At 44.0% G+C, this 26,376-nt stretch overlaps 1 protein-coding gene across 1 annotated transcript in view; it reads left to right on the top strand.

Moving 5' to 3' along the window:
• Positions 1-271: 271 nt before the first annotated feature.
• MSL3 (MSL complex subunit 3) overlaps positions 272-26,376 on the top strand; it is a 53,825-nt gene continuing 27,720 nt past the window's right edge. The window contains exons 1-12 of the mRNA XM_006270523.4: positions 272-424; positions 2,677-2,759; positions 4,209-4,304; positions 4,712-4,812; positions 8,270-8,361; positions 9,418-9,540; positions 9,997-10,157; positions 16,039-16,197; positions 17,029-17,291; positions 18,009-18,118; positions 23,293-23,392; positions 24,482-24,566. Coding sequence (XP_006270585.1) covers positions 326-424; positions 2,677-2,759; positions 4,209-4,304; positions 4,712-4,812; positions 8,270-8,361; positions 9,418-9,540; positions 9,997-10,157; positions 16,039-16,197; positions 17,029-17,291; positions 18,009-18,118; positions 23,293-23,392; positions 24,482-24,566 — 1,472 coding nt within the window. The 5' untranslated portion in view covers positions 272-325. The remainder of the gene's footprint in view (positions 425-2,676; positions 2,760-4,208; positions 4,305-4,711; positions 4,813-8,269; positions 8,362-9,417; positions 9,541-9,996; positions 10,158-16,038; positions 16,198-17,028; positions 17,292-18,008; positions 18,119-23,292; positions 23,393-24,481; positions 24,567-26,376) is intronic.

The following is a 26,376-nucleotide window of genomic DNA, read 5'->3' as shown; positions in this document are numbered from 1 at the left end:
CTGCCCCGCGCCAGCCGGGGGCGCACTTCCCCCCCTCCCCATGAGATGCGGAGGACAGCGAGGGACGCGCGCGCAGCCCACGTCACAGCGCGCGTCATTTGCATAACCGCTGGAGTCGGCTGGCTGAAGGGGGCTACACGCAACCCTGGGAGGAGGAAAGTGGGGGCAGAGTGACGTACACTTCCTATCCCCAACCCCGGCCAATCTCAGGCGGAGGGGGCGGGGCCGGGAGGGAGCGGCTCCCCCCAACTTCCGCCTCGGCGCAGGCCCCGCCCCCGCGGCCGGGAGGGGGCGGGGCTCCTTGCCGCTCCGCCATGACGAGCAAATGACCTCGCGGGGTATGAAATGGAAGTTCCACCGGGGGGAGCGCGTCCTCTGCTTCGAGCCCGACCCCACCAAGGCCAAAGTGCTCTACGATGCCAAGGTGCCCGCGCCCCCCGCCCCTACCCCTGCTCCTCCCCCCGCGCCCGCGCGCCACCGGGGGTGGCGCCGTTGCGGCCATTAGCGCACGCGCGTGGCCCGGGCCGGGCGCTTCCGGGGGGCGGGGCCGGGCTCCCTCCCTCCCTCCCACGGGAGGCCAGCTCCTACCCTGAGGGTGCCCTCGAACCGGAAAAGTATGCAAAGGAGTATGCAAAATATGCATGCAAAAAGGGCTGCTGCTGCTTTGCTTCCCATTGCTTCCTGTAAAGCGCCAGCAAGTGGGTCCTGGGCTCCCCTCTCCCCCATGCTGTGAGGAGCCAGCCCTAGCCGCAGGGATTGTTATGGCACCTGTAGAGGGACTCTGGAGGTTTCTCCCCAGGAGGTTTGAAGCTGCTGGACTGCGAGGGGGCTGCCTGCAGATGTGGTTGCTGGAGAACTGCCTCCCCTGCTGTCCAAATGCAAGTCGGAGTTGGGGCTGTGCTGCAGTTTCCCGTGAAAGCTGGGGGGAGCCGGATCTAGAGTTGGTGTGCCTTTGCAAGTGCAAGCTTTGTAGCCAGCGGGCTCCTTTTGGGGATCTTTTTACTTCGGGATAATTACTTTGCAGGTGTGGCCACTCTACATTTATTGCATGATGGACCGGTTTGTTATGTGATGATTGCACTGCCCAGGTGGCGGGTCTAATTTTATTGTGCAACTTGCCAACTGTGATAATTACTTTGCATGTGTGGCTGGTCTTGAATTGCACTCATGGCTGGTCTAAATGTACAGTTCAGTTGACCAGTTAATTGAGTAATATATATAACATCTGGCAGGGGCCTAGGAGCTGGCATTTTCCAAGGGATGCCAACAGTTCAGTGAGGTTGAGAACTGCTGATCTAGATCTATCGTTCACTCTATCCAGAAAAACTCAGAATAGCTTATAATAAATCATAGAAAATAAGGGTTGGAAACGATCTCTAGAGGTCATCTAGTCCGAAGGTGGAGATGAACAAAAATGACAAGCAACAAAAGCATGGTCAGTTCTATTCCCTTTATTTTGTAGGGATAGTCACTGTATGAGCTTCTTAAACTTTTTTTGTTGTTGTTCTTTGCATTTGTACTATATTAATTTAACACTTCTAAAAATGTTCTAAGAATTTCATAAAAAGAGATGGGAAGACAATCTTTGCCAAACCAGTTTGCCATGTGAATTTTAAAAATATGATGCAAGAGAAGGTGATCAATAGGGTAGGGATTAGGTTGCAGCAGAACAGGGTTTACAGCCGTAGGCTTATGTGGCTGCGTGCTCTAGGCATGTGCACGTTTTTACTTCTGTGAAAACACAAGTATATGTATATGGTGTGTTTAAAAAGAAATAAGTAAATTAGACCTGATCAAAACTTCTTTTTTGTCAGGGAAGAAAATCTTTCTGTTTGAAAACTTTCCTTTTTTCCCCCTATAATGAAAAGTTCCAAAATATTTTTTTCCCTAAATATCAAGACGTTTTAACACTCCTCAGTTACAGCCACTTATTTTGGCTTGCAGTGAAGCTAGTTTGTGTCTTTGAGCAGCTACAAAACCTTATGTTCCCCTCTTTCTCTACGTTCGGTAGCCAGCCTGCCATTATGATTCCTACTAAGTAGTTCCTAGGTAGACAATCAAGTGAAGACTCCAAGAAGGAAAGACTACTTGTCAAATAGTGGTATCTCTAAATCCACTACCTATTTCGCATTGTTCTGCATGCTTTGAGAAGAGCGAGAAATGGGAATGGGGTAGAGCCGGATAATTGTCACTTGTTTTTGAATATGTCAGTTGTGGTTCAGTACCCAAACTTTATCTAGAACCTCTGCTGGTTAGTAGTGCAGTGGCTTGTGGGGCGGTGCATCCTGTACTGTAATGTTCAGAGACAGTGGGCGCATCTACACGTGTCCCTGTGGCGCCTTTGTTACTGCACTGTACATTTAGTACTTTCTTTTGGTTATTCTAGCTGCTATGTTGCCATAGTAATGCGTTAGAATACGGGAGCATGTTGCTACAGCAATGTAGCTGTGATGTCAGGGTTCTTGCCTGTGGACGCTACGTCGCCATAGCACATTGCTACGTCACCGTAGCATCGCGTGTAGACATGCCCAGTACGTATATTAGGAGGATTCTGTTTGCTTGTAAATAACAATTTTTTTTCTTGTGCTCACACAAGTAAATTATCTAAAAACTCACAAGTGCATTCTATATATAGAATGTTTTGTATTATTCTTGATTTATTGCTTTCTGTTTCAGATTGTTGATGTTGTTGTTGGAAAAGATGAGAAAGGTAGAAAAATTCCAGAATATCTGATCCATTTTAATGGTTGGAACAGAAGGTAAGAACACACCTCGTGCTGTTATTGCTTCCATTTTTTTTGACCCATACTCCTATAAAGATGTCCAGTTAAAGAAAGGATACTTCCATGCTCTTTGTTCTGTGATGTCCTTTACTGCATGTACAAACTTTTGTTTATATTGTTTTTGTGGGATCTAAGATTGATTCAGGTGGCTTTAAACTTAATCTGCAGTCTCTCTCTCTGACATAACTTTAACATCAAAAAAGAAAAAAAAGTAAGTAATAGATTTTAATGTTGACATGCCAATATCCCTTAACGCTACCTTGTAAGACTAAAACTAAAACGTGTATTGTTTTTTTAATCAAAAAGCTGAGGAATGATGAAAAGAATACAAGATTTTATCAGAGTACAATTTTGTTTTGAATTTTACTTTTGAAAGTAATAATCCAGAAGTAATCATAATGTATCAATAAAATACAGTAGGAGCCAAATTATTAGTATTCAGATAGCTCACAACTTGCTTAGCTCATGATGATGGTGGATTGCCACTTAGGGCATTTGTAGACGTGCTCTGGGAGGCCAGGGTTGGGGGGCTTTAAATAGTGCAGCTCTGAGAGCCGTGCTAATTAAAGCACCTGTAGTGTTATGTGTATCAGTGTCCCTGCGCTGAAAAATGTGGGGCAGGGTGCTTTGAAATAAAGCTCATCAAATCAGCTTTAGTTTAAAGTGTCCTGCTGCCATTTTTCAGTATGGGGATGTTGATACATACGACGCTAGGAGTCTGCTGGAGAGCAATAACTGCTACACTCTTAGCAGACTCGATTTAATCACGTCTTTTCAACGTGCTGTAATTACAGCATGTAGGAGTAGCCTCCCTGCACATGTATAGGAGCTCTTAGTAGTTTGCTGCATCTTTTACAGAGAAGCAGCTCTGCCCTTCTCAAATCATCTGGTACTCATCAGCATCTCACACGTGTTATCAGTGAAATGCAGGCTTCAGCAAAATAGCTGGAGCATCTCTGATCCCATACAGGTGTTTGGTGCAGTTGTATATACTTTGGATGCTTTACAAACCCTCATCTCTGCAGAATTTTTAGGAACCTAACCCTGCAAAGTATCATGGTTTTTACTCTACTCTATTACCTAGTACAGTGGCTCTCAAACTGTGTTGCATGGACCTATGGGGTTCTGCGATAGGTTGTCAGGAATTCCAAGAAGATTGGGAGTAATGGTGGAGCGGACCAGAAGGTAGTGTGCCAGCAGTCGTGGGCCAGGTCACCTGGCTTTGTGTCAGTCTTTACGGTAGGGGTAGGTGTTCAGTGGCAGAAGTGGTGATATGAAAGAGTTCCATGACTTTAGGACGTTTGAAAATCACTGACTTAGTAGATGGTTGTGAACGCTACCTTTGTCATTTGGTACTTGCTTATGAAGTCTGTCTTTCTGTTAACTTTTTTGTTTTGTTTTGTTTTTTGCTCCATCTTTATTTAGCTGGGATAGATGGGCAGCTGAAGATCATGTTCTTCGTGATACAGACGAAAACCGCAGATTACAGCGTAAATTGGCAAGGAAAGCTGTGGCTCGCATGTAAGGAATATGTTTATCTCTTGGCATATTAAGTATATATCTGTTCTTAAACAAACAACAAAAAAGTCATACAATTCCTATGTACTGGATCCACATCTTTCCAAAGAAACTTAATTGAAAAGTGACAGTGGGAGACTTGCAACAAGGCCACCAAAACAAGAATCTCTGAACCTCAGTAGCTTCCTATCCTTGTAAAGAACAGGGAACCTCAATATTATTGTGACATGCAAAGCACCAAATAAGTGTCCCTCAGGTCAGTTAATTTTGAAGTGGTAATTACCATAAAAACACTTTCCCTGGGACTCTCCTGTTCCATGTAGTATATATCCTATTCTTTGACAAATTCAGTAAACAAATAGAATTTGTTTATAGATTAAATGGTTCACTCAAATTTAATCCTCTTTTAGGAGAAGAAAGGGAAGGAAGAAGAGACGTTGCAGGTTGCCTGGTGTTGACTCTGTATTAAAAAGCCTTCCTGCTGAAGAAAATGATGAGAGTAGTGAAAACTGTGAGTTGGCTTTTGTTTGATGCTGTGATTTCTTATGCTGTTCATTTAACTTTACTTTTATTAAACTAGTGGCATAAATTGACTTGCTATGGGGTATGGTTTATGGCAGGGGTGTCCAAAATTTTTGAATGTGGGGCCGGATCATGAACTTTTTATCACCCAGTGGGCGGGCGAGCCATATTCAAAGACCTCACAGGAAGCGGTATCACATCAGGAAGTGATGTCACATGACCTTTGACACCAATGAAGTTGCAGGAAGTGACAGTGAAATGGGTCTAACCAGTTCAAAACTCTCCCTCTATAGCATCTACCTCTGCTACTGTTCGGGACAGGAGACTGAGCTAGATGGACCATTGGGCTGACCTAGCATGGCACTTTTTATGCTCTTTGGCTGAGCTTCCAAACTATGGCTGAGATTTGCAAAAAGGGGTAGATAGGCATGTTGCAAAGTTGTCATAAAAGGTTTGGAGCCCTCTAAATCCCATTCATTTTAATGGAAGTTGGCCTTTTGACTCAGCTTTGAAAATCTCAGCCCAAGGTGCCAACCAAATAAGTCAAAATATATTTTGCATTTCTATGAAGTGCATCTATGTGGGGCTCTCCAAGCATTTTACAAACATTAAATAAACCTCAGGACATCCCTGCTTTTCAGAAGAAATGTGGTGGTGAGGACATTCTGGGAACACCTCTCACTCTGTATGATCTGCTTCTACTGTCCTTGGACCACCCTAGAAGGGCCCTCAATTACTGCCTAATTTTCAGTTCAGAGCAGGTAAAGTGTAAGTGGGTAGGAAAGGCTTATTTTTGGCAGCAGGTGTGAGTGGCTTGAAGCTAATGAAGATGTACCCACAATTAGTCACTGACCAGAGTGGGAACACAGTTGTCCTCACTTGGCACTTAACATGACTCCAAGGCCCTGCACTATCTCTGCCTACATGTTGCTCTCATGTCCTCTTGCATTTCTAAATCTCATGAGAGTAGGGGATTCCCATCATGCCTACTGGACTGCCATCACTGGATAGCTGTCCTGGTTCTAGGTTGTGCTGCGGACTCTTTCTTGGCCTCTTTTAGGGTGCACACTTAGAACTCTGGCTTTTCCTTCCCGCCCATTTTGCTGAATTGTGATTATTCCCACGGGGCATGAATTTAGTTCAGTGGCTATGATTCTGCTTTCTCATACAGAGGCAATGACTCTCACAAAGTATGGCCTATTTTAGAGGATAAAAACATTTTGAAGGCCACACAGAAAGCAATAAGCTGTGTGCTGTTGGAATGGGACAAGCCTGGCCGGAGTGGCAGGGGCTGAGCTGCATTTTCCCCTTACCTGCGCCGGTCAGTCCCGAGCAGCACACGGTTCCACCACTGCTTCTGCTGGCCGGTGCTGACCTGGCTGGGCTCCTCCCATCCCTAGCAGCACGTGGGAATCCGGCTTCAGCTACATGCTGCTCTGGATGGGACAGACCTGTCCGAGTCGGCAGAAGCGACAGCAGAGCTGTGTGCCGCTCAGGACTGACCAGTGCATGTAGGAGGAAAGTGCAGCTGAGCCCCTGCTGCTCCGGATGGGCTCATCCCATCCTGAACGGCACACGGTTACTCCTCTTCCCACACACACCGCATCGGCAACGTCAAGCTGACGCGGTGCATGTGGGAACCTTGTCTCTTCCTCAGCCCTTCAGCAGCTGTTAGGAATCTGCTGAGGGGCTGGGGGAGGGACAAGGGGTGGGAACAAAAGTAAACTGTGTTTACTTTTGTTTCCCATCGCAGCACCTTGGGCCTCAGAAAATGGCTTGTATGGCCACATGGCGGCCCGCAGGCCGTATGTTGGACAAGCTTGGTTTATGGGATTACAGTAGCATTGTTTGGACTATTTTAATACAGCCATTTGAAGAATATTGCTCAACTCTGTTTCCGAACTAAGAAAATACTACATCAGGGGTGGACTACATGAGATGCTCCTGCTCTCTAAGCGATGCTAAAAACGTGTGCCAGCGCTACTGTGCAGTAGCGCAAGTTATTGCACATTGATTTAGTACTTGGCTATGCAGGTACTAAATGTGCAGTAACTATGGTGCATTAAAGAATATGCAAATGCGCTCCAAGAGATCCTTCTCCTTTCCCTTTGAGGCCACCAGAACTGCCTTTTTTGTTTGAACTCACCTCTTTTAGTCACTGTATTCCTTGGACAGCAGCTTTATGTTGTTGTGCTCGTGTTATTGAGCCAGGCTCTAGCCTAACCAGTTGACATTGTATCCTGGTGAAAAACAGAATACCTGCTCAGGCAATATTATTATGTGACCTTGTCTTTTGTGTAATGGGGTTTCTTTTCCAACCTGCAGGGTGGGAAAATCTGGCTTTTGCCAGCTGAATATTGTTTGTTACTCCTTAGCATCTTTCCTTTCTTATCTATTTTGTTCTATAACATTTTCTCTAGTAGCTGTAAGTACTGTGTACAGTTTTCTGGACAGTCAGAACTTCACTAGTCTTCTCAGCATTTGCCATTTTGCTTGCTTAGATGTTTTGATACTGTTCTCTTCAACAGTAAAAAATTAATTTTAGCACTTGATGTAACTTCCTCACAGTCTTTCATAGATTCATAGATGCTAGGGTTGGAAGGGACCTCAATAGATCTTCGAGTCCAACCCCCTGCATAGGCAGGAAAGAGTGCTGGGTCTAGATGACCCCAGCTAGATGCTTATCTAACCTCCTCTTGAAGACCCCCAGGGTAGGGGAGAGCACCACCTCCCTTGGGAGCCCATTCCACACCTTGGCCACTCTTAACTGTGAAGTTCTTCCTAATATCTGGTCTAAATCTGCTCTCTGCTAGCTTGTGGCCATTATTTCTTGTAACCCCTGGGGACGCCTTGGTGAATAAAACCTCACCAATTCCCTTCTGTGTCCCCGTGATGAACTTATAGGCAGCCACAAGGTCGCCTCTCAACCTTCTCTTGTGGAGGCTGAAGAGGTCCAGGTGCCCCAGTCTCTCCTCATAGGGCTTGGCCTGCAAGCCCTTAACCATACGAGTGGCCCTTCTCTGGACCCTCTCCAGGTTATCCAAATCCCTCTTGAAGTGTGGCGCCCAAAACTGCACGCAGTATTCCAACTGCGGTCTGACCAGCGCCTGATAGAGGGGAAGTATTTGTATTTGAACATGTTAAATGATAATGATGTATTGAAAAGAGCTTGCCGTTATAAGCTGCATATGTTAATCCCTTGTTTACAACTAGACCTCCCACAAAACCAAAAGGAGCTAATGATACTTTATGAATTTATGTGTTACCAAATATTTTTAAGTTACAGGGTATGCAGAAATATTTCATTTGAGTTTCCTTGCCCTGGCCTTTTAAAATGCTTAAAATTAGAAACCTTGAATTTAGTGTAACAGAGTAAAAATTGTTGGGTATAAAATGTGAAATATACCTATGAAATACTTGGAATAACTCATTTCTCTCTTAAACAGCTCTAAGTAGTTCTTCTTCTGATGACAGTGATGAAGGAACAGATGAAGAAATAAAAAGTGAAGAAAGTGACATTGAAGAGAGGACAGAAATGGTATATTTATATGAGCTACATTAATTTAATAATATTTAATATGTTGCATTTGAAGCACTGGGAAAAATGGAGACAGCTGAAGAGAATTGCTAAAGGCCATACAGGAAGTAGTTAGGGCAAGTATTAAAATCATTTGATGATTTAATTAGTGTACTTATTATGACTGGGACTTTCAAAAACCATAGCAGACATCTTACTCCTCTGGATGACTTTGATTTCGGTTCAAAATTTATAAACTTGTCTCACTTATTATTTCACTTTTTGAGGTCTGTCAAATTTATAGATACTGTAAAATTTTACTACTGTCTTCAGGTAAAGGTAGCTTCTTATTGCCAGCAGGATTTTAATGGCTGTTGTATCCAGTTTATTTTAAAGAAAGAGGGTTAACTCAAAGTTGACTTAAAATTTTGCCAGAATTGAAGATTAGAAGAAATAGTCCCAGTTAGAAAGAAAAGTGTTTGCTCTGAACATGGAATTGAAATGTTACAATACAAATAATTTAAATGTGAAGTGGTCTGTGAACAAACTGATCAGACAGTTGAAACAGATGAAAGAACAAAAAGAAAGCAGTAAGAATAAATTAAATAGATTTAAAGAAAGCAACAATAGAGCTTTTAAAATAATTTAAAGGTATATATTTAGTTTATCAGAAACAGTATGAGATCTGCTCATTTAAATTCACAAAATATATTGTGCTAGTTGTATCTTTCCATGCAAGGCATTGAGGGCATGTCTACATATGTGTTTTAATGAACGTTAGCCTGTTTTAATGTACATTCAATTGTCACTAATAAAAAGTGCTATTTAGTTAATGCGCATTAAGCATCACTTAAACTGTGCTCTTTAGTTAATAGGCATTAAGACAGGCTAGTGTACATTTTCCTAGTACCTCAGAATGGAGGTACATCTAAACGAGTGGAATGGCAAACGCTGGGAAGATTTAATACATATAACTAAAGGACGTTAATGCACATATAGATGCGCCCTGGATTTTTAACTCGGTTTCTTCCTTAATGGCTTCTAAATTATAACACTAATTGGTCTGTGCTGTCTTAGAAAGAAGACCAAGACACTCACACCAAGAGAGACATGGAAGAAAGAGCAATAAGCATAGAAATCCCTGAAGTCCTGAAAAAGAAGCTTGAAGAAGATTGTTACTACATTAACAGAAGAAAACGGGTATGAGTTTTAAGGCATGGGGAAAGTATACCCGAATGTCAAAAGTAGCTCTCCTGCATAGTGACTTAGTTTTTCAGCTGACTTGTATATATAGTAGAGAGACCTAATCCAATGCATTTCATTTTAGACTTCCACTCCCCCTTAATGACTAGAATAGTGAATTATTAATGTATTGACCCATAATATGGGGGTTTCATCATCATAGGTTTTGTTTTTAAGGATGACTTATCTTGGAAATCAGGCTTATCACCTTCTGCTATTGTATTTGCATTTTTCCCGGGTCAAAAGTTATAGGATTGAGCAGACGTGAGTTTGAGGAACAAATTTGAAATGTCTGAAATAATTTTTCTGAATAGATTTGTCAGGCAGTTGTAGGCAGTGAATCACACGAGTTCTTATTGTTCTTGAGTTGCCACATGCCATCACTGATTTATGCAAATTGTCTCTCTTCTTCAGCTAGTGAAATTGCCTTGTCAGACTAATATAATAACCATCTTGGAGTCATATGTGAAACATTTTGCCATCAATGCAGCTTTTTCAGCGAATGAAAGATCTCGGCACCATCAAATGACTTCGCATGCCAATATGAATCTTCACTATGTCCCACCCGAAAAGAAGTAAGTCATTTTGACCACTTGTTTTTGTGTGGAGGAAGAATGGGTTTGATTTCAGGTCCAGGTTTTCAGTGCTTTGCAGTTCAGTAGACTTGCACATCTGTGTACCCACAAAAATGGAGACTATATGTTATTTGACCTGGAACACAATTCTTTGCTTAGAGATGAGAGCTTTTTTACCTTATCTTAATGCTACATTAAGATAAGGTATCACTTTCCTTTTCTCTCTACTGAATCAGGAGTACTATAAGAATCTGAGACCATTTTGTACTTAAAAGGTATTTTTCATGTTTGCATGACAGGAACTTGAGTTGAGGGTTTAAGTAGTACCTGCTTCACACTGTAGGAAAGATGCATCTTGCTGAAATAAGCATTGAGTCCCTTTTGTTGCATGCAAGAGTGCAAACTCCAATTCTAAAGGTGTGTAGCAGAATCCCTTTGGAGCATACTGGTAGCAGCGAAATCATCTTCATATGTAGGATTAGTTTACTGAATGCTATTATCCATCACTTGAAAACTGAATATGCACAGCAATAAACATATCCGTGCTTTCATGTGCAGGTGTTACTGTGGTCGCTTTGAACTGCATCTGTGATTATTATTATTTTTTAAGAACGGATTTTGTACAGGACTTAACTTTTCTTCCATTGCCTTGTGTTCTGCCCTCTGTGGGAAGGGAGAACAAATGTTTTCCAATTTATATATGGCCAACTACTCAGCTCTTCTTCAAGCAGGCATACAACCTCCCCTCATATGGCTTGTTTTCCAACTCCTTTATCATCATTGTTGCTTGCTTCTGGGTCCTGTATATGTTGTCTCAAATTTTCTTAAAATATGTTGTCCAAAACTGGACAAAGTAGTCATTCTGAAGCCTATACAGTGCCAAATAGAGGGGGACAAAGACTTGTGTATTGCATAACATTTTCTGGTTGAAAGCAGTCCGAAAGAGTGGAAATGTGTGTACGTATACATGTGGAGAGTGGTGTTTTTTTAAACCAGCTGTCAGATTGCTAACCTGTGTTGATTTTGATTTTTCCACAACCCCCATATGGTAACACTTAAAAGTACTAATGCCAAGCCAGCTGGATCTCATTCTCTGCTTGCTTTTTCTGTTTCCTATTTTAGCACGTTATATTTGTTTATGTTGAATTTTTGTTTTGTTGTCTAAAGCAGTGATTCTTGACCAGGATAATGTGAAATAATTTTAAGGGTGATGTGCAATATTAGCACTTTTAGGTATAAACACCTACACAAAAGTAACATGATTAGACCTTGATCCATAGTTTCAAAAATATTCTGACCTGTTGTGCTATTAAGTTCTTTGCAACAGGAGAATTGATCTTTTTTTTTTTTCCCATGATAAAGAAATGAATAAAAGCCTAAGAGCTGGCATTTTCTGAAGAAGGCCTTGAGTATGAAACATTTGAGAACCACTGGTCTTAGAGTCCGGTTCCAATTTCTCAAGTTCCCTTGAATGTTAATCCCGTCCTTCAAAGTATATGCAGCTCTTCCAAGTTCCATAGTGTTTGCAGATTTGGTTAGTGTACTCTCTATTTATGCATTCAGGTCATTATTAATAAATATTAAAATGTAGACCCACAGGATTCCCTTGTGGAAACCCTACTTGAAATTACCCAGCTCTGACATCAAGCCATTAATAGTTATACTTTTCTTGTTATTCAACCAAACATGTGTCCACCTAGTGATAATTCTGTTCATATCATGTTCTGTCATAAATTGTTTAAGATATTCAGTGATCTAGAATTATCTTATTTCTTGCAATATTGGTATTAGTGCAGGGGCGGGCAATTATTTTGGGTGGAGGGCCGCTTACCAAGTTGTGGCAAGCTGTTGAGGGTCGCATGGGTAGCCCCACCCCTTGACAGGTGCCCTGCCCCCTGGTCACCATCTTGGGACCAATGTCCCAAGGGCCAGCACCAGTGGCACCCAGAGCAGGGCACAGGCTGGCAGGGGTCTGTGGAGCCAGGCTGGGCTGCACCAGCAGGGAGAAGGGGGAGCTGGCCTGGCTCCATAGAGCCCCTGCTGGCTGGAATCCTGTACCCCTGCCGTCCTGCTTGGGGCCTTGCTGGCACTGGCCCTGGGACATGGGTGTGGGCCCTGCTCCTGCACCTACTCACTCCCAGTGCCCCCCAGGCTGCAGCTGCTCGCAGCCCATGTGCGGCTATTCTGAGCAGGCACAGGCAGCCCCACGCAGGCTGTGAGCAGCTGCAGTGCGGGGGCGCCCGTCATGGTGCGGGTGAGGGGCTGCTTTTTTCCTGCACTCAGCATCAGATTGTAACCCGCCCTGGCTGCCAGCCTGGGCTCACCTGGGGGTGAGCCCAGAGCCCCTCGCCGGCTCTGGGCTCACCTGTCGGGGCTGTGCCACCACAGCACCAGCAGCTGCGGTGGCCTCCCCCCCGTTTGCTGCGTCAGGCAGTGTTTGCTGCTGCTGCTGCTTCCCTGGAGCTCATGCGCTGGGGCCAGGTTACGACCTGGTGCTGAGTGCCAGGGGGTGGGGGAAGCGGCCCCTCACCTACTCCATGCCCGGCGCTGCAGCCACTCGCAGCCTGCATGAGGCTGCCTTTGCCTGCTCAGCACAGCCCTGTGCGGGCTGCGAGCAGGTGCAACAGGGAGCGTGGGCCACAGGGCAGGCGAGGGGCCACTTTTCCCCAGGCTCCTTTCCTGTCCTTCTCTCCCACTCCCCCCTTACCTGAGGTTCCAGCGCTGGGGTAGCCACATGGTCCAAGGCCAGAAGCCCCTGCTGGGGCTTCCAGCTGGGGGGACAGGGCCAGGCAGGCCCTGCTGTTGCGGGAGCTCTCCAGGGCTTCCCTTGGGTCCTACTGCCCTTGGTTCCTGTCATCTTTGATAGGAACCAAGGACAGAAATTTTAATTTTTCTAAATTTTTTTAGGGGCCTCACGGGCCGGATTCAGTCCATGGACTGTATTTTGCCCACCCCTGTATTAGTGTCATTACCCATGGAAAGTGTTAAGGCTTTGGAACTATACAGGTTGAACACTGGCATTGTAGACTGCTTGTAACGTGTAACTCAGTAGGTGTAGATGTGCTGATAAACACCATTGGACACAGTGGCTATTCTGTGATTACCTGGAAAGGACTTGATAACGTGCGTTTTAATTATGTTCATAAATAAAATTGAGTTTAAAGGGAAAATACCAGAAAGATTTCTTTTAAAAAAGAATTTTTTATTCATGTTTCTATTAATATGTGAATTATATAAAATATTTGTGTAGCATATACATATATATACATCATTATATAAATAAAAACATAATGTGACTAAATCGTTTTGCTTGTACATGTCAAGCAAATCCCGAGACATCATTCTCCCGTTGAACTTGGCCTTGGTGAGGCCGCAGCTGGAGTACTGCGTCCAGTTTTGGGCTCCACAATTCAAAAAGGATGTGGAGAAGCTTGAGAGAGTGCAGAGGAGAGCCACACACGTATGATCAGAGGTCAGGAAAACAGACCTTATGATGAGAGGCTGAGAGCTATGGGACTCTTCAGCCTGGTGGCCACCTATAAGTTTATCAAGGGTACTCACCAGGATCTGGGGGAACATCTGTTCACCAGAGCACCCCAAGGGATGACGAGGTCAAATGGTCACAAACTCCTCCAAGACCATTTCAGGCTGGACATAAGGAAGAACTTCTTTACTATCTGAGTCTCCAAGGTTTAGAGAAGACTGCTGCTGGAGGTGGTTCAAGCACCTACTTTGAACGCCTTCAAGAGACATTTGGATGTTTATCTTGCTGGGATCCTATGATCCCTGCTGACTTCCTGCCCCTGGGGCAGGGGGCTGGACTCGATGATCTTCCGAGGTCCCTTCTAGCCCTAATGTCTATGTCTGTCTATGTCTAAATAGTACTTAGCCATATAAGTGCAATTTTTTGGCACTTAGTTTTTGCAGCTGTGGTAGGTTAGGATCACCCACATGCATGTACCTGCTGGGAGTAAAATGGCGAAGAATAATAGTCTTCCCACCTTTTAGTCTGGTACTGTAGTGGTTATCGCACTTGTCTTGGGGAGTAGGAGGTTCTTCCCCACATCCTGTTATGCAGAGGGCATCTGAGCCTGCAGTTCCCATTTCTCCCAGTGCCCTAACAGTCTGGTCATGAGTTAGGTGGTGCCCAGAGTAGCCTGTTAAAGCTGACTCCTTGCATGGCCTGGGAGGAGGAGAGTAAGTCAGTAGGAAAGTGGCAACAAACCAGATTAATATGTTTTGTAAGTTACACCTGAGCTGCTTTGAAGTAAAAATTGCATGAGTGCCTTTTGGGCAAAGACTCAGCTTGATGGTTGCTTTGGCATTTTAACAATTTTTTAGAGTGTGGTTAACCTAGATTTAAAAACAAAAGTAGTCTTGAAAAATATGACTGTTTCCAGAAAGATATTGCTGATTAGTATAAGCAGCAAGTCAAAGGAACTATCCCAGAATATTCTCACTTACAAATAAAGCTCATGAGGTTATCTATTTTGAAGTAAAGCAGCTGCTTTCTTATCACTAACCAGCCAACTAAATAAATAATTTGTTTTTCTGTCTTTGAAAAAATAATGCTCTGCATAAAGCTGTGTTCTTTTGTCCCTTCTCCCACTCTCTGCACACCTTCCTATGATGTGTTTGAACTTCATAAAGACTTTTTAGGATAGCTTTGTCATGGGAGTATCTAAGCTTTTCACAAGCATTAACATAGATCCCCCATTAAGACAGGAAAAAAATAAGTCATTTTCATTTTTTTTTTTTTTGTGCTGATGCTCAGAGGTAAAGACTCTTGTTCACAGTGACATAGCTGTACCAGCAAAGATGAAAATAGAATGCTGATTTCTGATTCAGGTTCATCTGTTCTCCAAAATTAGTCCCCAGTGATTGGGCTCCTCACAGTAGGCTAAGTTAACCCTGTGCATAAATCTTTTTAGGCTTGGGAATTTAATTTACAGTCTCACTTGGGCATTTGCATTATCTTTATGCATGTCTGTACTGTGCCATATACATTTTATGATGGTGTATAAACATAAAAAATAGATGTGGCTTGTGGAAGAAGAAAACCCCAGGGCTTAATTTCTACTGACTTCTTGAGTTAGTGCACTATTTGCTAATGATTGCTTTTTCCCCGCCTATTTTGCCATCTGCTCTTTCTCCCACCCTTTTTCCCTTGTTGAGCTGAGTAGACCTATGAGATCAATAGGTCAAACCACAGTCTATGCCCTCTTGCAACTTTCTGGTTCAAACCAGTTTTTCTTTGACTTGTTATATCTTGTGTCATGTGACCTGAATTGAAACGCATAAAAGGCTTGCTTCAATTGTCTGTTTGGGGGCATGCTCTCCCCAGTAGCTGCTTGTAAATAAAGGTCTCTGACAACTTTGTGACCAAACAATAGAGTGAAGCCTGTTTCTTCCTTTTTTCAGTTAGTTGTTGTTTCTTGGAAAAAAGAGCAATCATTTACTGGCATTAAAATAAGTTATTTTTTTGCCCGTCACTAGTTCATGTGACCACAAACATCTATAACTCTTTAGCAGCTGAATATTTTTACCTGATTATAAAGGACATTTTTAGGCAACAGTGTACAACTGTGCCTTATTGTGGATTTAGCCTGTAGTAGAATTGGTGATATTGTGTGCTTTTATATAACCTATGATGATAATTTTTACTATGTTTTAGGAATTTCTAGTTAGGTTCTCTTTCTATTTGTCATATGTAATCCTTTCTTTGCTCCTCATGGAATTTTTGGTTTATTACTTTACTTGGATTTTTGGAGTTGTCTTGTCATGGTTTCTTTAAAGGAAATTTCCAATGAGTACATCATAAAAACTTGCAACTAGGCTTTTTAATACAAAAAATGAATCATGCCCGCCATGTTTTTTCTAGTGTTGAATTATGTAAAGAAATGGTGGATGGATTGAGGATAACCTTTGACTTCACTCTTCCATTGATTTTGCTCTATCCCTATGAGCAAGCTCAGTTTAAGAAGATAACTTCATCCAAATTCTTTCTTCCCATCAAAGAAAACTCAACAAATGCTAATAGGTAAGTTGGACAATTTGATTTGTATATCCCATAATTAACCTCCAAAAACATTTTGTGGCATACAGAAAATGCAGGAGGTAAGTACTCATTACATGTAATGTAAACACAATTTTGAAATCAAAACAAAGTCTCAAACTCTTTGCTTATAAATTCAACGTTTTTGGTTGAAAACTTAATCTGAGAAAATTAAGGTGGAATCAACCAAACGCTGATTAAAATCACATGAAAAGGATTAAGATTTAAATGTCTGGTTGTTTGGCCCTTGCCATTTAACTGCATCTTTTGAGTTGTAACCTGGCCACATTTTAAAGCTGTTAATGGCATTGTAAAACAATGCCATTAACAGCTACCAAGTTATGCCACAGAACATGTGCAATAATGTTGTGACTGGTTTCTGTGATACCATTTATTGAATGCATAGCCAGGTATGCCCCTCAGGCTGGGAGCCCTGTCAGCTGATGGGTTTCCTAGCCAGTAGGAGCAGTCCCGGGCTCCCTATGTACTAGCAATAAGGTGTGATGGGAGCTGATGCTTGATCCCACAATCATGCCTCCTGTCATATATGTGTGGCATGGCAGGAAGTGTGATTGGATGGATTGCACATCAGATCCCATTGTGCCTTTTACCTGCACATATGGCATGGGTCTTAGCTTTAACCACTCAAAGGAAATACTTATATTTGGCAAGCAACAATTTTATGCCACGTGATCCTCCAGTTTTTGAAGGAGACTAAGTTCTGGTTTGAACAAGTATCTGTATCTGTGGAAACTGGTATTTGTTTTAAAATAACTAGCAAAATACAAGATTTTACCCATATTTTTTTTTAAATAGAAATCAGGAGGAACTGTCTCCAAGTCCACCTCTGTTGAATCCACCAACTCCTCAATCCACAGACAGTCAGCCCACAACCGGAGAGCCAGCAACACCCAAACGACGAAAAGCTGAACCTGAAATATTGCAATCGCTGAGGCGTTCTACACGTCATACATCTAACTGTGACAGGTTGTCAGAAAGCAGTGCTTCTCCACAACCTAAACGGCGGCATCTTGAAACACCTGCTTCAATGCCAAAGCTGTTTTTGCATCTAGAAAAAAGTAGGTTAAATTACTAAAGGTATCATTGTGAGTTACGACACTAAAAAATCTTTTTATGTTGCAAAACAAAGCTGTCTGCATTAACAAATTATTTATTTGGTCATTAATCAGTTAGCTTGGAATTATTTTATACATAAGGGGGAAATTGCAGCAATTTATTAACAGCAGTTTTTATTGAATTATACCAGTCAGGACTGAAGGGGCAACTTTTCTGGTGGGTAACTATAAACTTGTAACAGTCACTTTAAATACCATTAATTTGATTGTGTCAAAGGTTTTAGACATATTAGTAAGAGGTTTTGTTTCGGTCAGTGGCCTAAAATTGGGGGTCAGCAACCTACAGCTCATGGGCTTGATTTAGCCCATCAAGAGACTGGATTTGGCTTGTAGTGGCTGGGATGAGCAGTGGCAGGGGCAGTGCCTTTTTCACTTTGCACCATGCATTCTTCTGCTTGTTGCTGATCCCATCTGCAGTGTCTGGTGTCCCCGCTGTGTGCTGAGGGGTCCTCTCTTGCCTTGCTGCCACCCCATGATGCCAAATTTGTGGCTTCCCATTGGTGACAGTCAGTGGCAATGGTAAGCAGAGCACAGAGAGCTAGGGTGTTGGGTCACAAGAAGTAGCGAGGTAGCCTGTTCTTAAAGGTTGCTGACCCTTGTCTAAAACAGATTTCTTGGCTGCATGAATTTAATCATTCTACTCTCTTCTTATTTTTGAAGAAACCCCCGTCCACAGTGGTTCATCTTCACCTATCACTTTGACTCCTAGCAAAGAGGGGAGTGCAGTTTTTGCTGGCTTTGAAGGTAGAAGAAACAATGAACTTAATGAGGTAACAATAAGATTAATCTATACAATTCATCACATCCATGCAACACTGGATTTAGGTGCAAGAATCAGTTTAGGATTCTGTAAAATATAACAGTTCTTAACAGGGCATCTGTTTCCCTGTTTTCATTATATACTGATTTACCTGCTAGGAAATTAAATTAGCATTCATACCTCTCATTTAAATACTGCCTCAGTCCAAGTAAGTGTTCCATAAAACCTCTCCTAACTAATTAGGCATCTGTGGGGAATTGATGTCTGTGTTTTGGCCAATACAGTTACTGAATTTGGCTGCTGTGTAGGCCCAGAGTTGCTGCCATATAGTGAGAGCTGAGCATCTCTCACGTAATGCTGATTTGAGATTTTAAAACTGTATATCCCTGTACCAAAGTATTCTGAGGGCCCTGATCTCATAATGCCTAATGCTGACAGTGTTGAGTTCAGCACAAAGGGCTGCAGCTACAGCCAGTTTCAATAAGAAATAGTAACAGAAAAAGGAGAAGGAGTTGGTGTCTACCTCTTTATCTAGAAAGCACGTGATTAGAACACTTGCCCAGGAAGTGCAGTACCTGAGTTCAAGAGCATCCTTAACCTGCAGAAGCTAAAGCTCACATATAGCACCTGGGAGAATACAATAATCACTAGGTGATAGCCAGAGATCCTGGCTTTCTCAGTTTAAAAGGCACAAATTCTCTGATAAAAATTGCAGATTCTCCAATTAAAACCCCAGAATCCATGTTTTTCCATGATGTAAAATGAAACACCACTATATATAGGTATCAGTTGAACATTATGTTTTATTGATATATTTACAATTTTAAAGCAGTTTGCAAGCCCACCCGCACCTCAATCACTATTATAAAATACATTCTAAATACCTATGAATTTTGACATTTGATTTTGGGTTTTTTATTGTGGAAAATCAGAGCTCCCCCTGCCTCCTTTGCTCACCAGGACGTGGGTCCAGCTGTGGCTGTCTGCCCCCCCTCCCCCCAGCCACTGCTTTTTTTGGCACTGGACAGCCCTGATATGTCAGTGCCCTGCCTGTTCCGTTGCCCCTCACTCCCAAGCCATAGCCCGCCCAGCCGTGCTGGTTCCTCTCATTCCTGACCCACAGCTCCCTGGCCCTTCCAGTGACCCTCACTCAGGACCTGTAGTCTCCTGGCTGTACTGGTATCCCTCACTGCCCACCTTCAGCCCCCCCGTCCGTCCCATCCCCTGCCTCCCCCCCAGCCCTGCTGGAGGGGGCTCCCAGCTGCCAGGGCTACGGGGTCAGGGACCCAGGTCTGCAGCCCTCTTCCCCCCCCCTCCCCCCCACCTGCCCAGCACCACCCAAGCCCCAGCTGCTGCGGTCTGGAGTGCAGTCTGGCTCCCCTTCTCCCCATGGGTGGCACGGCTGGAGTGGAGCTGGGGGGAGCGGGGTATGGATGCAAACTGGCCACTGTAGGCTTGGGGCTTCTCATCCTGCTGTCCTTCCCCTGGGGCACTGCCTGGCACAGCAGGGCAAAGCGGGGTGGGTGCCACTGCCGGGAGCCCCGCACTGCCATGGCAAGGTGCCCCCTGCCCGCCTGGCAGCAGCAGTGTGACGATTTGGAGTTATGCCCCTTGCTTCTGCTGGGTGGTCAGGGGGTGTCTCGCTATGGCAGGGCTCCCTGCCCCTCTCTGCCCTGCCATACCGGGTCTCACCTGCTGGGTCATGGAGGCCTTGGGGGAATGACAGCAGGGTGGCAGGCCCTGAGTCCACAGCAGGCAGTCCACCCCTGCACTGGCACAAATCTGGGGGACACAAGTCCCCTATACCGCCCCCCAGGAGTGCACACATTGGTGAGGAGCCAGCCCCCCTGCCATTCCTTAGACAAGCTGCCCTTGGCTCCATCCCAGTCCTCAGCTGGGTCCTGCGGCTATGCGTTTCCACCCCGGGTCCCAAGCCCCAGGCCCCACATGCTGCCCTGGCTGGGCAGCAGCCCAGCCCTACTCAACTTGCTCTGTCTCACCCTCACTATGGTGGCCTCAATCCCTCCTTCTCTCCCCCTAGAACGGGGTAGGCAATTATTTTGGGCAGAGGGCTGCTTACCCAGTTTTGGCAGGCTGTCGAGGGTTGCAAGGGTAGCCGTGCCCCTTGACAGATGCCCCATCCCCTGGTCACCGTCTTGGGACCAGTGTCCCAGGGCCAGCACTGGTGGGGCCCAGAGCGGGGCACAGGCCAGCAGGGGTCTGTGGAGCCAGGCTGGGCTGCATCAGCAGGGAGGGGAGCTGGCTCGGCTCCATAGAGCCTCTTCCAGCTAGGACCCTGCGCTCCTGCCACCCTGTTCTGGGCCCCACTGGCACTGGCCCCGGGACACTGGTGCAGGCCCTGTGCTCCCACTGGCTCCCCACCCAATCATACCCAGTGTCCCCCAGCCCCGCAGCACAGGTGGGGGGCAGTGCATAGCCCTGAACCCCTGCTTGCCAGCAGGGAAGAAGCTGGTGCTGAGTGTGGAGAAGAGTGGCCCCTCGCCTGCCCCTACGGCCAGTGCTCCCTGCAGCAGGCACTCACAGCCTGTGTGGGGCTGTCTGGAGCAGGCACAGGCAGCCTCATGTGGGCTGCAGGTGACTGTAGTGCGGAGCACTGGCCACGCGGTGGGCAAGGGGCCACTTTTCCCCGTGCTCAGCACCAGCTTTTAACCCACCCCACTGCCAGCTTGGCAATGGGGTGAGTTACAAGGTGGTGCTGAGCGCAGGGCGGGGGGAAGCAGCCCCTCGCCCGCTGCATGCCTGGCGCCCTGTGCTGCAGCCGCTCGCAGCCGGCCTGGGGCTGCTTGTGCCTGCTCCAGACAGCCACACGCGGGCTGCAGGCGCCCACAGCAGGGAGTGCTGGCCATGGGGCGGGCGAGGGGCCGCATTTCTCCACACAGGGAAGGAGCCCAGGGAAAAGCTGAGCGCGGTGGGGAAGCAGCCCTGCCCCATGCTTGCAGCCCACATGGGGCTTTCTGGAGCAGGCACGCGCAGCTCCACGCAGGCTGCAAGCAGCTGCAGTGCGAGGCATTGGGTGTGGGCGGGGAGGGGCCGCTTCCCTGCACCATGCTTCTTCCTTGCCCGGGGTGTCGTGCCCCCCCCCCCCCCCCCCCCCCCCCCAAGCTTCCCATGCCGGGGCAGCCACATACTCCCAGCCCAAGAAACCCTGGCTGGGGCTTTTGGCTGGGGGGTGGGGCCGGGTAGGCCCCACTGTTGTTGAGCCCACCAGGCTTCCCCTGGGTCCTACTGCCCTTGGTTGCTGCATTTTTTACAGGAACCAAGGGCAGAGAAATATTAATTTTCTACATTTTTTAGGGGCTCCACGGGCTGGATAGAATGGCCTTGTGGGCTGGATTCGGCCCACAGGCCGTATTTTGCCCACCCCTGCCCTAGACTTACCTGCAGAGAGCTATGGGAGCTGTTCTCCATGCTGCCTGTGCACGTGCACATGGTGCCACCTGCCTGATTGCCCCCCTCCCTCTTCCCCAAGCCCCTTGCAGGTTGGAACTCTACCAGCCTGCAAGGGGAAACCTGCAGTTTTCCACATTTTTCTCCTTTAAAGGAAAAATAATCTGCATTTTACCATGTTTTTACATGGTGAATGGAAAACCCAGATCCCTGGTTATAACACTATTAATCACTTCTGGTTGAAGTGGGGCGATTGTATAAGAAGGAATTTAAAGTTGATGGGGCAGAGAAGGAAATACTCTAACTTAGTGACAGCTGCATTTTCTAGATGGAGGAATTCAGATCCCTATTTCCCCACACTCTTTATGTATTTTATCCAATGACTATTTAGTGCAAAATATGTAAGCAGTTCTCATCCCAGTCTAGCATATAGATTAATGGTTAGAGTCCTATCTTGTGAGGCGAGGGTGTGTTTGAATTCTCTCAGGTTCAAGAGAGCTTAGTATGCTCTTCCTGGTTCAGTATGCTGACTATCTTAATCTTGTTCATAATTGCCTAGTGCTGCTTATTTACTTCATGGGGAACCTGGGTGTTCAAATTAAAATGGTGAATTTCGCTCCTGGAGTCAGGTACATAAAAGATATTGTGATGCTCAGAGCTGCTAACTAAATTTCAAGTACCTTGACATTTGGCTTCCAATCCCACCCATAGTTAATGAAGTTTTTTTTCCCATTCTGTTTCCAGGATGTGCAAAGCTCTAACTGTCTAACACACTATATTTTTCTCACATACATACACCCTGAGTAAGATACACATCTTGTTTTGAAAGGCAAAACGAAGAAAAAAGAACTCCCCTTGTAGTAAAAAACTGAGTAGCAGCACCTAGGGAGTTAAGCCTGCGAATTATTCTGCTCCCTGTGGAACTGTGGCAGAGTTGCTTTTGGCTTTGTCTAGCATTAGTTGTTGTTATCATATTTTCTCAATTAATTTCTCCTCCTCCCCAATTTCCAGGAGCTGTTTTTGGGAAATGATATATGCTCTGTGCGAGAAAATACAGTGCTTCTTATTTAAAATGAGGTCACCTTGAAATAGCAATGCATATCTTTGAATGAAATGTGTTTTTATTAAAAATCTTTAGTTGTACATTTATGTATAACCTTATTAATTAATATTATTTGTTATTTGAAGTAAAATAAGAACAAATACTACTTTGTAAGAAATGGAGTGTGCCTGAGAAGGGGAATTTTTTTTTCCCCTGGATCCAGCACTTTGTTCTTTATCAACTATAACACTAATGCTGAAAGTTTTTTGGGGTAGGTCACAAGTCAAGAGTCTGTGGGTGGTGAATGGAGGGCATGGACTGTGTATATGGCATTGTTAATATTGTAGTGCATCTTGTGAAACTTACAGCAAATAAATAAATAGACCTCTTAAGCTGTCTGTCAAATAGGAAAACTCCTTACCAAAATACACATTTTGCTAGAGAATCAAGTGTTAAAATTTCTGATAGGGTTGGAGCTTTGTTGTACCTGTGATGGTCCAGGAAATGTTAAGAGACAAGATTTCTTTTGATTTTGAACCAACTGTTTTAAGAGCTGTTGGACAGGTTTTCAGGAATCAAGTGCCCTCCCTCAGTTCTAGAAGGGCACTTGAAATTTCTGGGAATAAATGAAGAAACTGTTAGTTGTCTGTTTTAGACCTCTGAGCTAGTTAGACCATAGTCTATGCCAGTCTTGATCAGACCTCAATATATTTTTTTTGAAATGTTGTATTTAGGTATTGTCCTGGAAACTGATGCCAGAGAACTATCCACCAAGTGATCAGCTGCCTCCCCCCTCATACATCTACGGCTCTCAGCATTTGCTGCGGATGTTTGGTAAAATATAAACTGTAGAGTAAAAGACAATCTGTATCTTAAGTTGGTGGTTTTCCTTAATGTTTGATTTTTTTTTTTTTTTTGTGCCACCTCTGCCCCCCTCTTCGGCAGCTTCAAGGTTCCTGTTGTCAAATACAGGAGACCCTTGCTATTTGCAGGGGATCCATTCCAGAGATCCCCCATAAATGGTGAAATCTGTGAATATGTCGGGAGCCTGGTGGTGGCAAGTGCAGAGCTCCCACAGACGCTGCCAGCGTTCTCGGCAGTGGGGGAGGGAAGAGTGAAGAGGAGCGTTACTCTTCAGCGGGCTGGATGGAGCCGCTGAAGCCTAATCTTGAGAGAAAAACTTCCCAGGGAATGGGGCAGCAGATCAATTGATCTGCGAGCTTGGAGGAACTTATGATCCACAACGAGCATTAATTGCTGCTACGCTCCCTCAATTACCGCAGCAGCAAGTCAGTTAATTAACAAAACCTATAACGAGAGTGCATGAGAGCAGGGGAGAGTGTGCGGGGAGAGAGCGTGGGTTCAAATATTCACACTCATGAATGGCGAGTCCGCAAATGGCAAGAGTTTCTTGCACTTTGAACTGTTGTGTGACTTAAATAAGAACTAACAGTTCCAAATGGCATTTATTTAACACTCCTGCTAGGAAATATATAAAAGCAAATTGTTGGTATGTGCCTCATTCACGAGGGTGGTACAACACTGCTGAATGGAACCTTTTGTATGTTTGCCATGTTGCACTTGAAAAATATGTGCATCAGTCTTTTTAAAATATATTTTAAATATGAATTTAAAACTCTTATACATTTGTAGTGTTTTGAGTCTGTGTTGGCTCTACAATCATTCATTAAAAAAAAGAAAAAATACTTCTAGTGCATTGTTAAACTTCAGTAAACAGAATAATACTGACTTCTTAGGTATTTGTTATGAAAATGAAGTTTTGTGGTGCTATTTGCCAAAGGGAGGCAGAAGCTGCTGTGCAAAGCAGTTTTATCTTCCTTTTTTGTGAGTAATAAATCTATATAAGGACAACAACTAAACTACTCAAATAGGCCAAGTATTTTTCATTTTTCTTACTTACAGTAAAGCTTCCAGAGATACTGGGGAAGATGTGTTTTCCTGACAAAAACCTAAAAGCTTTGGTAAAACACTTTGAGATGTTTCTGAGGTAAGTTGACATCACTGATTTGTAACAACTACAAGCTTATAATGGTCTAAACTTTTAGGAGAAACTAATGATTTTTTTTGGGGGGGTGCTTCAATTTTTGGCACATGTTGTAAGAAAGGAAATGACCTCTAAGATATCAGTTTAGGAACCTAAATATGACTCATTATCTTTGTGTCCATTTTAAACTACAAGAGTGAACCTTTAAATGTGGTAACATTCAAAGAACTTCAGAAATTCAGATTTAAGGGGAGAAAGCCGAATGTCTACCCATGGTATGTAGACATGAATGCACTGATGCAAAGTTGTAGCATAAAATGTTGGCCAGTACCCATAGAAAATTGCATCTGACTTGCCCTGGAAATATATTTTTATCAGGGAATATAAGCTCTGCATACAGCTGTTACTGAGGATAGAATCTGAAGCACTGAGGTTACAAAGATATAACTGAAGTAAGAATTCAGTCTCTAGAACCTTTTCTTTTTGGTGGTGAGTTTTTAAAGAAAAAAATCCCAGTTTGTGAAGACTTGTAGCTCTAAAAGTGATACTGTAAACTGAATGACATTTTTGTCTTGAAGGTAGAACTTCTTAATGCAAGTATCCAGCTTTGTGTTGTAATATTTTTCCTTGGACCTACTTCTGTAGTTGGGGGAGTTGTTACATAAGCTTTTGGGGATAAAATATCCTTCCTCAGGCTTTATCTACTTCTCTCCTAGTTGTAAATTAAATATCATTACTTTTGTTTAACTTCATTATGTAAGTGAAAGTGACCAGTGAACAAGAAGAGTTATCAGGAAACCTGTGAAACAAAAGTTATCAGAAGTAGTTAGAGAATAACTTTAAGAATATTTCAAATAGATAATCCAAAATTATGCATGAGCGTTTTTATATGCTGAGTCAAGATTTGAAGAGGGAGCATATTAATTATTACAAGCCATAAAATCCTTGTCTTTTGTAAGTCCATGGTTTTTGGTGTCCAGTAAAATTACGAGTTTTTGTTACCAGGTCTGTTTTCTGATGGTGTTATGTAGCCTTTGAGAACAAGAACTGTAAGGTCAGAGATGGAGTTGTAGTTCTGTGACATATTCTCCCACTAGTGGTTGGGCATATATCCTTTTATTATTTTTCTGAGAAAATTCAGTTTGGAGCACGCTGGTTCAGTCAGGAGCACATTCAGCCACAAAGTTTCCGTGAGGACATTTGGTGCAGTGGTTGGGAGTCGTATTTTGTGGCAGGCATGTGTAGGATCCATGGATTTTGATTAGTTTTGTTATGGGATGCCTTGATCATAGTGAAGGTGAGGATGTTGACAGGCTTTACATTTGTTGTTAGGTCGGGTTTCGTTCCATTTGGAGTATGTTGATCAGTGGGGAATGCTTCTCATGAATTTGTCAAGGTTGAGGGGTTATTTGAAAGTCTTTAGACTTAAGAATAGAAATAACTGGCCCTGATCTTATGCCCTGACCTGAGTCGTGTGGATACTGTGGAGACATAGATTTGTATTCATGTTTTGTAATGGAAGCTTTTTTTCCTACCATCCATGACAAATTGCTAGCCCAAGACCTTTGCTTAATAACCTTGGCATTACCAATATGTTCGTTGTTTAAAAAAAAAACACAACAAAAACTCTTTCTAGACCTGCCTGCTCCTTTTTTGTATTTACAGGCATGTCCAAATGAGCATAAAGAAAATGCACCAATTTGTATAGCTCCAATATATTAGCTTTTAATACCTGATTCCTGCTATTAGTTTTATTACTTCTCAGTACAATTAAATTTTAACATCAGTTTCTGTTGCATACATATTAAGGAAC

Source organism: Alligator mississippiensis, chromosome 1 (assembly GCF_030867095.1).
Source record: "Alligator mississippiensis isolate rAllMis1 chromosome 1, rAllMis1, whole genome shotgun sequence".
NCBI lineage: Eukaryota > Metazoa > Chordata > Crocodylia > Alligatoridae > Alligator > Alligator mississippiensis.
Note: the sequence above shows the minus strand (reverse complement) of the source record. Positions and strands in the feature narration are given on the sequence as shown.